This window comes from Mya arenaria, chromosome 17, assembly GCF_026914265.1.
Source record: "Mya arenaria isolate MELC-2E11 chromosome 17, ASM2691426v1".
NCBI classification, from domain to species: domain Eukaryota; kingdom Metazoa; phylum Mollusca; class Bivalvia; order Myida; family Myidae; genus Mya; species Mya arenaria.
This window is the reverse complement of record NC_069138.1, coordinates 37,315,225-37,330,515: the sequence shown is the minus strand read 5'-3', so window position 1 is coordinate 37,330,515 and position 15,291 is coordinate 37,315,225. Positions and strand designations below refer to the sequence as shown.

The 15,291-nt window shown below is 34.3% G+C and overlaps 1 protein-coding gene across 2 annotated transcripts; it reads left to right on the top strand.

Moving 5' to 3' along the window:
- Positions 1-9,855: 9,855 nt before the first annotated feature.
- LOC128222822 (cholecystokinin receptor type A-like) lies at positions 9,856-15,039 on the top strand. Of its 2 annotated transcripts, none has more exons than XM_052931952.1 (2): positions 9,856-10,007; positions 12,617-15,039. In XM_052931952.1, the coding sequence occupies exon 2, from the start codon at positions 13,668-13,670 to the stop codon at positions 14,952-14,954; it is 1,287 nt and encodes a 428-aa protein (XP_052787912.1). In that variant the 5' UTR covers positions 9,856-10,007; positions 12,617-13,667; the 3' UTR covers positions 14,955-15,039. The 2 variants fall into 2 exon arrangements, with proteins under 2 accessions (XP_052787912.1, XP_052787913.1); XM_052931953.1 differs by lacking the exon at positions 9,856-10,007 and adding an exon at positions 11,456-11,597.
- Positions 15,040-15,291: the final 252 nt, after the last annotated feature.

The following is a 15,291-nucleotide window of genomic DNA, read 5'->3' as shown; positions in this document are numbered from 1 at the left end:
ATTTAGTATAAACAGCATATTTTCATGAAAATACAATGAAACACATTTTAACATGTATCATTGCATTGATTGAGGATATAGCTGAAATCTAATATCATGACTGACATTCCTTAAACCGACAATTGGTCCCGTCTTCTTGTGGAAATTAGGCACCTTATACAAACCGCAGTGTAAGTTGAACGGTATCATTTTCATCGTTTTAATCGCGTTCAGTTGAAGTGTTAATCTTTTCTGTCACGATTTATGAAAATAAACAAAATAATAATCCTTAGATATGTAAATGGCATTTATTGTTGAGTTTAATCTTCAATGATATTGATAGTCCAACCCTATTGTAGCATTTTAAATCCAAATCGAGTGCGATCATAAATTATGTCACTTGAATATTTTAAATCTACATTTCAATGTGTGTTTTTGTCATTCAGTCCATATTTCTTAATTTATGTGTGTTAGATTATTCATACAAAAACTACAGTCATTACATTACTACAACACCTGAAGTTGAAAGTCTTTGAATAATTATTTCATATTGATATTCTTCTATAATCTTTATAAATGTTAATCCTGTAAGCTTTTACATCTGTCTAATTAACTTTTTGTAGCAAAGCATTGTGTGAAGCACTTAAGATTAGTGAAAGCGCTGTGATCGATTATAATCGGATACTTGAAAACGGGCGCCGACTATTGGTGATCATAAAAAACTACATTTTCACTCGTGGCTTCGCCACTCGTGAAAATATGTTTTTCTATGACACTCGTGAAATAAAATACGATCTTACACTGAAATAAACAAATATCCTCTATATAATAATCCATTATTTTTCATGTTACCAAGCATTAAATGAATATATTTATGAAAGATATAACATAAATTGTTGATATAAACAAAATATATATTTGCATTTTCATGACGCTTTCGTGAAAATCAGACAGTGTTAACTGATTTTAAATGCCCTGCTATATTTTCTTATCTTAACACGTTTAACATAATTTTGAAAGTCACATTCAGCACTGGGACCTAAAAATTCAGTAGCATTACATACGTAGCACCTTAATACATTTTTTTAGAATTGTCACATGAGACAATCGAAAATATAAATTAAAATGACGACTGTTTTCGTACGATGATGTATAAAATGTAAAACTACGAAAACTTATTATATGTCAGAAACATGTTTATCACATGCTTACCCCTGTTTTCCGTGTAATATACCCATTACGAATATTTTTATCTTACACATATGTAAGATAAAATATCAGACAATTATATTTGCTAGACTGATCACACGCGACCTAGATATCCCTCCGCATTGTTTGTATACAAATGGTTTAAACGCCAACAGATACTTATCTCAATAATGAAGCTGTAGAACTTCAAGATGACAAATGGCTAACGAGTCATAATGCCAGAAAGCTTCTTGTTCGTTCAGAAAATTTCTGATAACAATGTTCCACCAAACACAGGCAATATGCAATCAATGCCATTTGCTTGCCAGTTTTATCAGATGTCCTTGAGCAAAAACACGAATACGAATTCCGGAGCACAGGCTTCTCAGGACACATTCAATGACTGCAAGAACATCATGTTCGCTGGAAACGTTCTTGGTGGATTTATGTCATTTTCATTTGAAACTATTTATATAGCGCCTCGACGACATTCCACTCTGAGTTCTTTGGCTGTCAAACAGTTGGTTCAGAAAGTGGAACTATATTGGTAATGAAAACACCGTTTTAAGCCGGCAGATCTTAAGATCTGACACTCGTTGTAATTTTATACAATCTTTTTATTTACCTCGTCCATGGAAGTTGTTAGTAAGCTCGCCAGAATCTTGCTTACTAACAATTTTCATGAACTCGTTAAATAAAATCTTGTATTAAATGACAACTAGTGTCGGATCCCATATTTCTGCGATTAAATGAAGATAATTGCACGTAAGAGAAACACTTTAGTTGTGGAACAAAACACCTTGAGCTATATATTTGTTGATATAAATATGGATATATTGAGATGAAGTGTATTTCGTTTCTTATTTGTAACACTATCATATAATGCGTTACACTATTTTATGATGTGCAAATATATAAAATCCTAGATCCGAGTTATTCTATATTCTGTTAAAAAAACAGTCTGGAGACTTGCAAAAGTTGCTATAACGCTGAATAAAATATAATGTGTTTGGTTTTATTGCAAAATTTGCATTAAATCGGCTCTCTTTATAACCATAAATTTTGATACTCTTGTGGTACGCATTATTTGAGATGACACCGCATTAAATGTATTGTAAACTGGCACACCATGCATTAAGGTTTAATTGATAAAAAGGGTACTGAAATTGATCTATTGTATATTTGTCAAATGGGAGTGCAGTATGTTAACAAATGCGAATCTATGAATATTCCAGAACGTTTGGGCGAGAACAAACTTTACATTGGAAGTAAAAGAACTGGTTAAAATTCATGGACTTTTCGCTGAATGTCGGCGATCAGAACGTTAAAAATGGTTCTTTCAGTGCTGTTTTATTGGAAAATACCCTACTGGAGGGGTCATTTCTCCCATTTGCACTCAACTGGCAAATGAAAGTTCAGTTTATTAAGTATCTAGGTATGCTTCAGAACGTTTTGACAAAAACTACTATTCTATTGGTAGTTCGAGTTATGGTAAATATACCGACTGTCGATGGTCAGAAAGCAGGAAAATGGCTCCTTCATTGCTGTATCTTTAAAAATATCCTACAATGAACAATTACAAATTATTCAGGCACACCCCTGTTTAGTAATGATATAGTGTGTGATCGTTGTATATTATGAACATGTAATAATATTGTCAATTTTAAAGCTACACTCTCACAGGTTGAATGTTTAGACAACTTTTTTTTAATTTTTGTCTTGGAGCGTGCCATTTTTGCGAAAATCCATAAATATTTTTATTTTTAAGTTTAAAAAATGATGTTTTATTCATTTTTCTTAAACCGTTAGTAACAGTTTAAGCCTTAAAACATTAATTTCCGCACGGAAATATGAACATCTGCGATCTCATCTTTTGTCGGCGAACCTTTTTCATTGTTTTGCAGATATGTACGCAAAAATGTGCTCTTTCCAAGACAAAAATAAAATGGTATATCTGTAAGAGTGCAGCTTTAATAAATGTGTCATATTATTGTAATGATGTACGTCTTAAACATCATATTAGTTTAAACATTATATATTTTACAACGATTGTGTAGAAATCTATGATAGCTTATACTAAGTCACTCTCGTCGGCACGATGTTGCGCGAGAGGGTGGTCTTGTGTTGTGTGAGAAACTGGAGTACCCGGAGAAAACCCACTTGTCCGGCTTGGTGACCACTAACCAAACTCACATGCGCCCAGGACGGGAACGAACCCGGGTCGCCATGGTGAGAAGCGAGTGCGCTAACCACTGTGCTAACCGGACAACCTCATAATAACACGCTGCTTTGATGTACAAGCATTCGTCGAAAGACCGTAGGACTATTGACGGAAAGCTGTGATTGAGTTTTTTTTCCAACACCCTGTTGGCAAGGCGACAGTGAATACCAATGTACATATTCGCATAGATCCTATCACAGAACCGCCAATCACCTTTGTTATATTGGTATAAGCTGCATTAGCGGGACCCACATTGCCATTAGAGAGAGGGAGAGAGAAAGAGAGGGGGGAGGAGGGAGAGGGAGAGAGAGACTCTATCATTAGTAGTATGAAGTAATGAAGGTATGTTGTTTTGTCTGATATATAATAGAGATGTTTTTATTTGTATACATCAAGGCAAAAATGAAAGTAAGAAATAAGGAAACTCTACTCTGAAAATTGAACTGTTTCTTATATATGAACTATACGTTTTTCACTCTGATAATATGACACTATACTTTGTGTTCTTTGTAATTGTTTGTAGTATGTATGTCGCAATGACTATATTTGTTACAATGGCCATATATAGGCTTTTATTTCACGCTTTTGAACTTGATTTTGTACAAAAAAGAACGCAGACCAGCAACTCATTATGAAAATATGGATATGTTTTTGTTTAGTGACAATTAGCCAAATTTTATCTATTGGTCAATATTCATTAAAAAATAATAATATGCCATCAATCATTAAATGGGGAATTTAACTAGCCTAAAGATAACCTCTGGGGCCGTATTCAATATAAATCTTAGAAACGGTTCAGTGATTCCATTTAGCCTATTGTTCAGCTAAATATACAGGCCAATCAAAGCACTTAGATTCTAATCTTAAACTTAAATTCAATCTAAGGAATTTATTGAATACGGCCCTTTCCACAACTCTATTCTACAATTTTCTGCGGAGTCAGATAACTGGCGGTTTAGATATACAAATGGGGAATTTTGTAACACTGCTTAGAGAATACAGAGAAATATCCATTTATATCAAACAAATATCACTTTTTGTTTCATGCATACCGGTGAAAGAGTGAAAAATATTAGTGATTGATAACTTGATCATTTCTCTCTGGCTCGAGTGAAATGATAACCCTTGCTCATTCCACTCTGTACAGATAACCCGGGACTATTTTTTTTCCATCTTTTATAAGATTTGCTTCCCTTAACTTTGAAAAACATACATGTTACAAATAGTCCGCTTGGTAGGTATCGGTTGAATATTTACTTGGCCACATGTGCTAATATTAGAGTTGATAGATCATTTCTTCCTACAAACTCTAACCGCGTACATGTATGCACAAGCATTTTGAATTTGACCTATTTCCAGTTTACATTTATCAGTTCAACAATTCTTTCTTTTTAAAAAACTTTCGAAGTCTGCGCTGCATCCCTCTCAAAAGCATTTTCGGGCACATCCTCGACATTTCCTTTGGGGTCTTCGTAAACGCACGGAAACGTGACATTCAACTTTATTAGATATGAAACTAATTCGCTGTCTCAACAACAAAACATCCTTTGGCTGCACTGAGCATGAATTCACCCCGAACAAATACCGTAAGATCCAGAGTCTGAGAGCGACAGTGACTAGATACAGATTGTTGTTAGATTGTTTTGTGCCTCAATAAATGTTAAAAATGATAGGTTTCGTTGATGGAAGTAGGGTTTTATCAAAAAAAATAATTTCAATTCCAACAACCATTTCCATAAAGTGTGGAACTTTTTTTTTAAGTGGACGGACTGCTCGCGCAAAGTGGAGGTAACTTTGATATAGCGATTATGCCGCAGTTACTTCCCTTCGCAACGAGGCCACAGAAATATACTCTAGCGGGGAAATATATTGAAAAGAACACGATATATGCATGAAATAAAAAGAAAATTTGTTGAATTCAGTGTAAGATCGTATTTTATTTCACGAGTGATCACAGAAAAATATTCAACAAATATCCTCTGTATGCAAAATCTAATCATGCATTTTATTTTTGCCCGCATATAACAGTGGCACATAATACTGAACTTAAGTATGCTGTTGTTCCATGTTTCTAGTTTGTGAGTGTTTATTTTTGTGTTCTTTGTCTTTGGCGTTGGCCCTGTGTCATTAAACGGGGTTTATGTTTAAACTTTCGACTACTGTACTTGTTTCTGTAGTTTTTCATATAAAATTTTATATTAAACCGCGTACATTAAATGTTTGCACGAACCAGATCACTTGACGCTGTGATTGATAAGTGTGTTCACTCCGAACAGAAATGATTGACGGCAATTGATTTGAATTACTCAGACCATAATGAAACACATCAAGAACAAATATTTCTTCGGGACACGCACGCAGTGCTGTTTCAGTTCTTCCGTGTATGCCTTTGGCTCTTCTTAATTAACAAATTATGACCGTGTAAACACTCAGGTAATAAAATGTGAGAGAAAGTGAAGGATTGGTACAATTATACAGTGTAATCTACAAGGACCATCCCAGCAGACAAAACGAAAGACCGGTCTTGCATTATAAAACAAGGTTCAAAGTCTCAAAGTATTGTGTGCACATCTACTAATGCACCAGTCAATTCTAACGACCCTCCCCCTATGTCCGATGAATAACGGGGACTTTGACTTTCGGTCCATCCAATCCCTGGTAAAATTCCCGCCAAATGCCCCCGAACGCTGGGGACATCCTAGGTAAGTCCCATTTCCCGCTATTTCGGTGCAAAATAAAACAAAACCACCGCATTCACTCGTATGTTTCTTCTTTTTTCTTAAGTTAATGATATCTTTGTGTTTTTGTGATTTGCTGAATACAAAATCAGTTTCAATGTTTTCTTAACATAAATATGAATTATGATGCTCGGATGACGAATTAGGGATGCAATAAGGCAAGATGTACATGTCAGAAAGTACGATGAAAATGTCTGAAAGCAAAATGTACAAGTCAGAACGCAAGATGCACTTTTTGCTTCAATACCCTTCTAATCCTCGTCGGGTGAGTTTGTATTAACATGTTCACTCCCTTGTTAGCTCTTGTTCTAACTGACCGCTCCTTGGCGTTAGTCCCAACAGTGTATTGATATCTTCTTTTTTTAAAGGTAATTAACCTGCTGTGTTGTCTGGTAATGCTGTGTGTCTTCCGTTGACCACAGTGATTTGATGGGAATGAACTCCTGCTTTGGTGTCATTCGACCTGTACAAAATTTAGTGACATTTAACCTAAAAAAAAAAAAAAATTCTTCAGATTTATCAAAGGAGTCACACCTACCAACTACCTAGCATAAAATAACCATGAATTACTGCACTTTAACAATGTCAGAAAATCTCAAAATGCCTAAGTAGAGAATTTCGAGTTTTTTTACATTGTTAAAGTGCAGTAAAGTTATGCACATTTTGTTATACATTATAAATTGAATGTATCGAAATCATATTACCAGGATTTTGTTCATGAAAGGAGTTAAAGTGCATGTTATGAAATAATTTATCAAATTAAACATTTAAAACTAGGATGCGGTATCTGCATACAATACGCCTTTCATCCTTATATCTTTGGTGTCTAGTTTAGGTCGTAAATGTTCAGTTTCTTATAGTATGAATAATAAGTGAAATATTCCTCTAGTACAAACGTAGAATATATGCAAAACAATACAGAGCTTAATACCCGGTGAGAAGAAAAAGAAGGGATAGAAGAAGAAGAAGAAGAAGAAGAATAAGAAGAAGAAGAGGAAGAGGAAGAGGAAGAAGAAGAAAAAGAAGAAAAAGAAGAGGAAGAAGAAACAGTAGAAGAAGAAGTAGTAGTAGAAGAAGAAGAAGAAGAAGACGACGAAGAAGACGAAAAAGAAGAAGAAGGACGAAGAAGAAGAAGAAGAAGAAGAAGAAAGACGAGAAGAAGAATGAGAAGAAGAATAAGAAGACGGTCCTTAATGGTACTCTTGGAAAAAAAAAACTTTAAAGATATATTGCACCTAACCTTACATATAATTTTGAATTAGAAATGCACAAACCGTGACAAAATATGCAATTTGCTTTGGACGCAAATAACCTGAAGCGGTAGTCTGTTCCAAGATTAAAACTTAAGAGAGGATCAAATTACCTGTATTAAAATGGTTATGCATTTCTAGTGTCGAATTATTATTAAATTATATCTGTCAGGGTATATAAACTATTAGTTAAGGTTGTTTTAGGAGTGTAATTAAGGCCCTAAGCCGCCCACATATCCTGTTTTTCATTGTAGTACAGTGATGTCAATACCCCACGTTTGACAAAAGATCTTGTTATCAATAATAGCATCGTAACTATGTTCTAAAAACAAAATTTTCTTTAAACATTTAAAGCACTTTTGCCTAAATCGCGTGCTTTAAACATTATTGCGTGTCATGTCAATATACAATTAAATATTTTCGACTTGGGTTTCAAGGATACACCCACACACATTATCGCTTTTCCTTGGGTCTTAGTGGGCTTCATAATAGGGTAGGTAAGTTTCTGTTTCATAATTCAGAGACTCTATTATTATAATACTTTCATTCATGGTTGTTTTAAACTTAAAATATTAAGGTGTAAATAGATGTTCTAATTTACAAAACTACTCTTTTTTTAAAGACGTTGTAACGCTGACGCCACTATAGTAATAATATAGAGACAGTATAATGTATGTATTATATCATCTTCATACAAAAGATGCGATGTATCGTTATTTTCATTGACAGTTTCTTAATATGCAAATGAAAGGATTGGAGTTTTTCAATTGAGCTCTCGAACTTTTAAGTATTTCCCAGAGGTCTTTATTCATTTTGAGTTTATCATAGTCTGCCTGCGCCTAGATTATGGCGTGATCCCGCCTTAACGCCATCCCGACTTAAATCGTGTTTACATGACATTAGTGACATGAGATAGAAGTGACTATCAAACCCAGATACCAGTTCTGAGTACACCATTTCTCTAGTACTACCCTTTAAATACCGAGCGGTAGACAATGGAGATAGAGGTACGATATTTTAACGTATTTCGGGTTGACGCGGCCGGGGTTTAAACCCACGACCATCCGCACCAGAGGGAACGCTCTACTACTGAGCAATCGGTGCGGTTCACCGTTGTCAACATTTTACCTTACCATCACGTAGTTTGAGCTTTTCACATTATAAAGATTAACAGACAAAGTGGTTATATAATGATTGAATGTACTAGATTTTAGTTTAAGGTAAGATAATAATTTATACTAATTGTAAAACATATACAAGGGAGAAAACTCATGCAATGTGAAAATCAAGAGTTTTGTTTATATATAAGCAAAATAGAGCAACAAACTGCAATGTGATTTATTCTAAATCGAATTCCTTTGGCTCGATGTTCTCTTTCTCTCGAATTTTAGGGGCGGATCCAGGATTTGACGTAAGATGGGGCGTAGCTTAGGGGCGTAAGCTTTTGAATAAGACCCTCCCTCAAAACCAAATTTTATTCGGGCAAAAGTGTTCTTGGTTGGGGCCCAAGAAAATTTTAACAATTTCCAGTCCAAAATTATGCATTTTGTCGTATTAAATATCCTTTTTTCTTCTCTATTGAAATAAAAAGTAAACTTGGACGATTGTTTTTATGTTGTTGTTGTTTGTTTTTTTTGTTGTTTTTTTTTTTTTTTTGGGGGGGGGATGCACGCCGATTGTGCCCCTCCCCTTGATCCGCTAGTGGTATTGCCTTTCCAATTTGTATTTAAGTATTGCTATACGTTTTATACATGTGCTTTGAGTATAACATTTGATTCGTCTTTTTGACGCTAAAAAAGGAAAAAAAAGAATATCTCATGTTCTCTGTGTTCAAGTAGACACTTGAAATTTAATCCGTGATTTCCACTTTTTAAACAAAAATGTCGTGCTTTCCAATCCTGCTTAATGTGCTTTAAAACGAGAGAAAAACACACAAACAAACGGCCAGTTCAATAAATAGTTTGTTTTTGGGGTGTCCCTACCCACATCTTTGGATGGGTAGGTAGGTATTTTGTTACTTCACAGCGCCTTAACTCTGTAATGAAGAAAACAATATTTAAAGAATACCACAGAAGATTTTAAGCACATATCGGGGATGCGGGTATTTTGTTGAATTGGTCTGGAACACCAAACAAACGTTTTATTAGATGTTGCCGTAGGGCGTGCTTTATTTCCGTGGGCGTTCTGATAACATTGGTTGAACTGCATGTCTGTGTAGGATCGCACTGAAAGTTAAATTAGAAAGCGCAACTATTCTATAAATAGATATGAGCAATGTAGAAAGGTTCCCAAATTTAAAGGTGTATTCATACAAAAAAATAACTGCGTTTTGTTTTACAGCAAAAAAAACAAATAAATGATACCAAATCATCAAAGTTCTAAAGACGCAATAGCATTGGATATAAATTGGTTATAAATAAAACTTATAATTAGCCGTACATAATTTAAACGTCTCCTTTCACAATGACTAATAAAAATACACATGTTAAGGTGATCGCGTACATGATGCGTTCTACCTTCAGTTTTCATGTGAGACAAATCGTGTATCCATTACTTTAAATCATTATCGTGCGATTCGAAATGGATAACAAATACATGAATGTTAAAATATATTCCTACGTAAGAGGATAGGTGAATATATTTATTTATTTAACATATGTTTGACTTTCACATTCTTAATCGTTGTAATGAGGTTAGAATTTAAACCAACTTGACTTCCTTGATTTAAACTCATTGTTATCAACCTTGTAAAATCTGGGTTTTAAAGCTGCACTCTCACAGATTGACCGTTTTGACAGCTGTTTTATTTTGTTTGTTTAGGAATGGTCCGATTTTGCGTAAATTTATAGCAGTTTTTCATATTTATATGTTTGAAAATTGATGTTTTATGGCTAAAAGCGTTACTAACGCTTTAAGAAAAAATGAAACTTTTCGACAGTTTTCAAAACTATTGAGATATGCTGTATTGTGAGTTATCTTATATATTATATGACTGAATTGAAGAGATTGATACCACAATCAGCTGACTCTGAAAAATAACATACAAATACAAATGTCAAAATTGTCAATCTGTGAGGTTGCAGCTTAAACTATAACAAACCGATGTAATACATTGCCTTGTTATTAATCGAAGTGAAGAAGTTAGAGGACACTACTTCAGATACATGCATCTCGTATAATTCCATATCTACCTTATAAAAGTTGAACAATGCTTTCAACCTCATGAAGACGTGTAGTGTTTCACTTTGTCGTCCATAAGACATTTGTATACCGGCATTAGGTGAACTTAATACATAATTAACATAATAACTTTGAGAAACACATTAAAATTACATACATCAGTGAATGAACATATTTTATATACCTATTTTTTGTATCGAGTTTTTTTTTACGATTCATCTTACTTTCATCAACCAAATAATAATAACTTCTAGATTTATAACATACGGTTATAATTTATAAGGCGTATTAATGGACTAATTATTTATTAAGTCGCTTCCGCAATAAGATCATTTTATTATAAATAGTTAATGACATAACAGATAATCATCTAATTGCATTATAAATGTCTTCACTCTCTCTCGTTAAGTGTCTATTGGACTTTGACCTTGTGCAACATAAATTGTTCAGCCTATTGGCTTGTTCCGATAGTTTTAATTGTATTTTGTATTATGAATAGTTCATTACACCAATTTATATTTGGTTACTATCAACTTCCTGAAGAATGTTTAAGTCGAAATGCAAACTATATCCTTTCCCATTGAGTAAACGTTTAGAGAAGAGGAATAAGGAAAAACATATTCATCTGTCGTCGCTATTTTGACACGATTTGTAATTAAAGACATTGTTATCTGGACCCATGCTTTGAGAAGAAGGAACAATCTTCGCTTTGAAACTGTTATATGACTCTGTAACTAATTTAACCAAGTTCTCCACTTTAATACTGATCACATCCCTCTGTGATCTTAAATGCGGTGAATATGTATTTACCCACGCACTGTATGTGAAATTATCACCCGCTGATTTAGGATTCATATTATCAAACGTCGTTGTGATGTTTATATCGCATTACAAATCATATGCGTCTAATAATGTTCAGAGAATGGCGGTTTTAATACAATAATTCTTCTACTAGTAGATATTGGAATTTAATTAAATTTTGAATTTTAAACAGTTGTATACCTAGGGCCATATGTCTTTGACCAACAACCTAAACGAGAGGTATTGTTTCTAACTTCTTACAAATTCGTGTTCAAAAATGTTGTTTTTTAATGGTTAAAGGTGCACTATTACTTCCAAATAAGATTTAAGACATTTGATACAATTGTTTTAATATACAAAAAAAGGTGAACAAATGTCGAAAACAATGATGCTTATGAAGAATACCGAGTTTAGTTTAAAAGAAATGTGCAGAAAACACAGTACTGCTACCTTACGAGACGATAGTAGATCGCAGTAAATCTTTTAGCATTCACCAATCATTTAATATTTTTGCGTTTCAGCTATTAAATACACGGTTATAATATTGTTTATAGTAATAAATATTTTCCATAAATACATTATTTAGTAAGTAGTTGAGGGTTTATCATGTGTATGTATTGAATTGGAATAAGAGTGCCACTTTAAAGGTTGTTAGTATGTACTTACAAAAAAGGTTTGATTGTACGCTTTCGCGTAAGCATTAATTTTTAAGTACACAATACATGGTTTTAGTGGTCGTCATAACATTGTGTAAACTACCTACTAACACTGTTCATATTTACCGCATCACCTGATTACAATCGATAACGGCTGATTGCTGATTTACTGAAATAAAAGTTTTGACAAAAGTAAATAATACTGCCTTATCATTGGACAAAGTATATTGTTGACCACTAAATGTTTTCTGTGTTTATCTTACTTTGATATCGTTGGACAATAAAACTGTCGCAGTCCTCGTGCAACTTCATTTTGCAGACACCAATGCTATTTTGCAGTGAAAACAGATGTGTGGTTGTATTTGATATGCTTAAATTGGAATCGTGCTCTCTGAAATACCCAATGGCTTTTCTAGAAAAACTGAAAGACAACGTCGTTCATCAAACACACAAGTTATGTCTTTTCAATTCGATATATGTGTTTTAAAACGTGCTATCTGTATTAACCAGTGGCTTTCTGATCAAAATAAATTACAATACAATGCACTGTATCAAAGAAATCATTGTGCTTTAATCTTATTTATTTTTCTTATTCTCCTTCAGATGCCACTCAACACCCTGGCTACTTGACAAGCTGACCAGTTGACCACCGAGATAAACTCACAAATCACAAGCTGCTTTGGACTGATAAGCGGGCCTGAAGTGGCTTGTAAGTACAAACAGGAAACAAAAGTATGTCCCATACCCCTCAAAGGACAGTATACGTGTGGCGGCAATGAGGGACAGATGTATATGGTCAATTCTCTTCGTATTTATACTCCATTATTCCCCAGGAATAAAGAAAAACGACAAAACAATGATACATCTGTTGTACAAGCGAATCATGTTACCAGTGCGGAAATGATTGTGAACGAATATGATTAAAATGAATTAACCGGATCCATCGAATTATATATTGAAGTGACAGTATCTTATATCGGATATAATAAGTTTATATTCACTGCCTTTGTTTACTGTACGCGGAGCAAACCCGTATTATGTTGAAGGATGCGAAATTATCTGAAATCTTTATCTCATCTGTTTACCTGTGTATGACTTCGTTTAAACCGTTTGGATTTACACAATGTTAATTTCAGCTATGATTTTAAGATATTAAGAATTCCTGCGGGCTGGGATAATTATAAACTCTGATAAAAACAAATGTTTCCGTTATTCCTGGCGATGCCTAAAGCGGAAAATAATTACAAACAATCAGCAGATGACAAAATGCATTAACTTCAGAACATGGTGGCGCTGAAGCTTTTCATTAAATAGGATGCATCCAATTCAAACGGATGCTTTATGGACTTGAGTAGGAGAACATTACCTTTCATATAATGGGCGGGTTGGTATAAATGACAGATATGGAGAATCCGGAGTCGGTATAAATATGAAGAAACTTGACATTCACCAGGATAACAGGAAAACTTCTGCGTTGGAAACTGATTCTGGATAAATGTGTCAATAGGAAAATACAATGTTAGCCGCAAAAAAATTCAAACGAAATCTCAAACGGAACAGCATCAAATAACGAGAATGCGCTTATGACGTTTTAAAGATAAATCAAGCAGACGACAAATAACTGCTTCAGCATTTGAAGCTCGTGCAAACAAAAATGAATTTCTCAGACAATTTTACTGATTCTGCGGACAATTTGACCGAATCGTTGAAGGATCTGAACCAACGTTACGCAAAAGCACTGGTCCCGTTGACGGTGACGTTCGGCTTCTTTACATTGTTTGGCGTCCTAGGTAATCTTCTCATTTTACTTGTCTTTTCATTAAGCCGGGACTATCGACGCAATAACTTCAAAGTGTTTGTACTAACTCTAGCAGTGATTGACCTTGTGATTTGCTTAACATTGATACCTGCTGAGATGGTAAAGCAACGTCATTATTTTGCCTTCGGGGATGTTTTATCATGTAAAGTGAAGACTTTCTTCAATGTTTTCGGAGCTTCAGCTTCTTGTCTGGCTCTTCTCGTGATATCAATAGACAGATTCAGAAAGGTAGTGCAGCCATTCAAAACACAAATGACCCCAACAATAGCGGTTAGAATCCTTATAGCTGTGGCGTTTGTATTTCCCATTCTGTTGTCCATACCTGGAACGATCATGAGCGGAATTAAGACAGCTAATATGACTAATAAGTACGGAGAAAATACTATTATACATCTTTGTGAAACGGAAGAGCGGTATGAAAAATCAGTATGGAGAATTATATATAAATGGGTGTTCATCATTCTTCTGTTTGGAATTTCATTGACGTATATTGTCCTCTATTCATTCGTCATGCGGGAAGCAGGAAAACAAATCAAGGCGATGGCCAATCAACGTAAGAATTCGTTTGACATTACGTTAAGTTCTGGCATATATGATCCAAACGCGATTATACACGAGCCGTTAGAAACAGAGGGGCGACATCATCCAACACGGGTATCCATAAACGTTCCCGAGCAGGAACCATTGACTGAAGACGGTCAGGCCAATGGAACGCTTAGAAAACATTCAAACAATAAGTACCCTCTGAATGGGTCATTGAGAAAATGTGAATTAAAACGTAAGAAACTCTCAAAGCAGCTAAGCCTAAGAAGTGTTCGTAGCCACACACCGATGCTGCATCGACATGGGTTCCCAACTAAGACTATTATATGGTTTATATTAACAATTGTGTTCATTATTACTTACATGACACACATTTTTCTAGCGCTGAAAGTTGGTAAAATAGTGTACATGTCTCCAGATGAATTTTCTTCATTTTCATTCTTCTTTCGTATATATTTTGTCAACCATATGATCAATCCAATCGTGTATGCCATCTTTGTGAAACGCTTCCGAACTTCTTGCAAAAATCTTTTTCCTTTGTTAAAATCTAGAGTATTGAACTATTGTCGGGGAAGATAAAGTTATGGCTGCTATATAAAAAAGTTTAAAAAATGTTACAATTTGATGTTTCATTTATATGTTGAATAAATATGTTTGCACTTTACTTATATATAGCTCTGGAAATATGTTTGAACTGGTTTTGTTTTTGTATCTATTAATAACAATTGGAGCACCTCGGTCATACTCCATAGAAAATAACCTCGGATGGATATGGACGGTTTACAATGTCAGAATTCTTTACATTTGATTACGCTGCAAGTAAACCGCGTAGTGATTTCAATTTATCAGTTAACCTTAGACAACGTTTATATTTTGTCTCAGAATTAGCTGCCCAATGCTTTCAATTCAATTGATA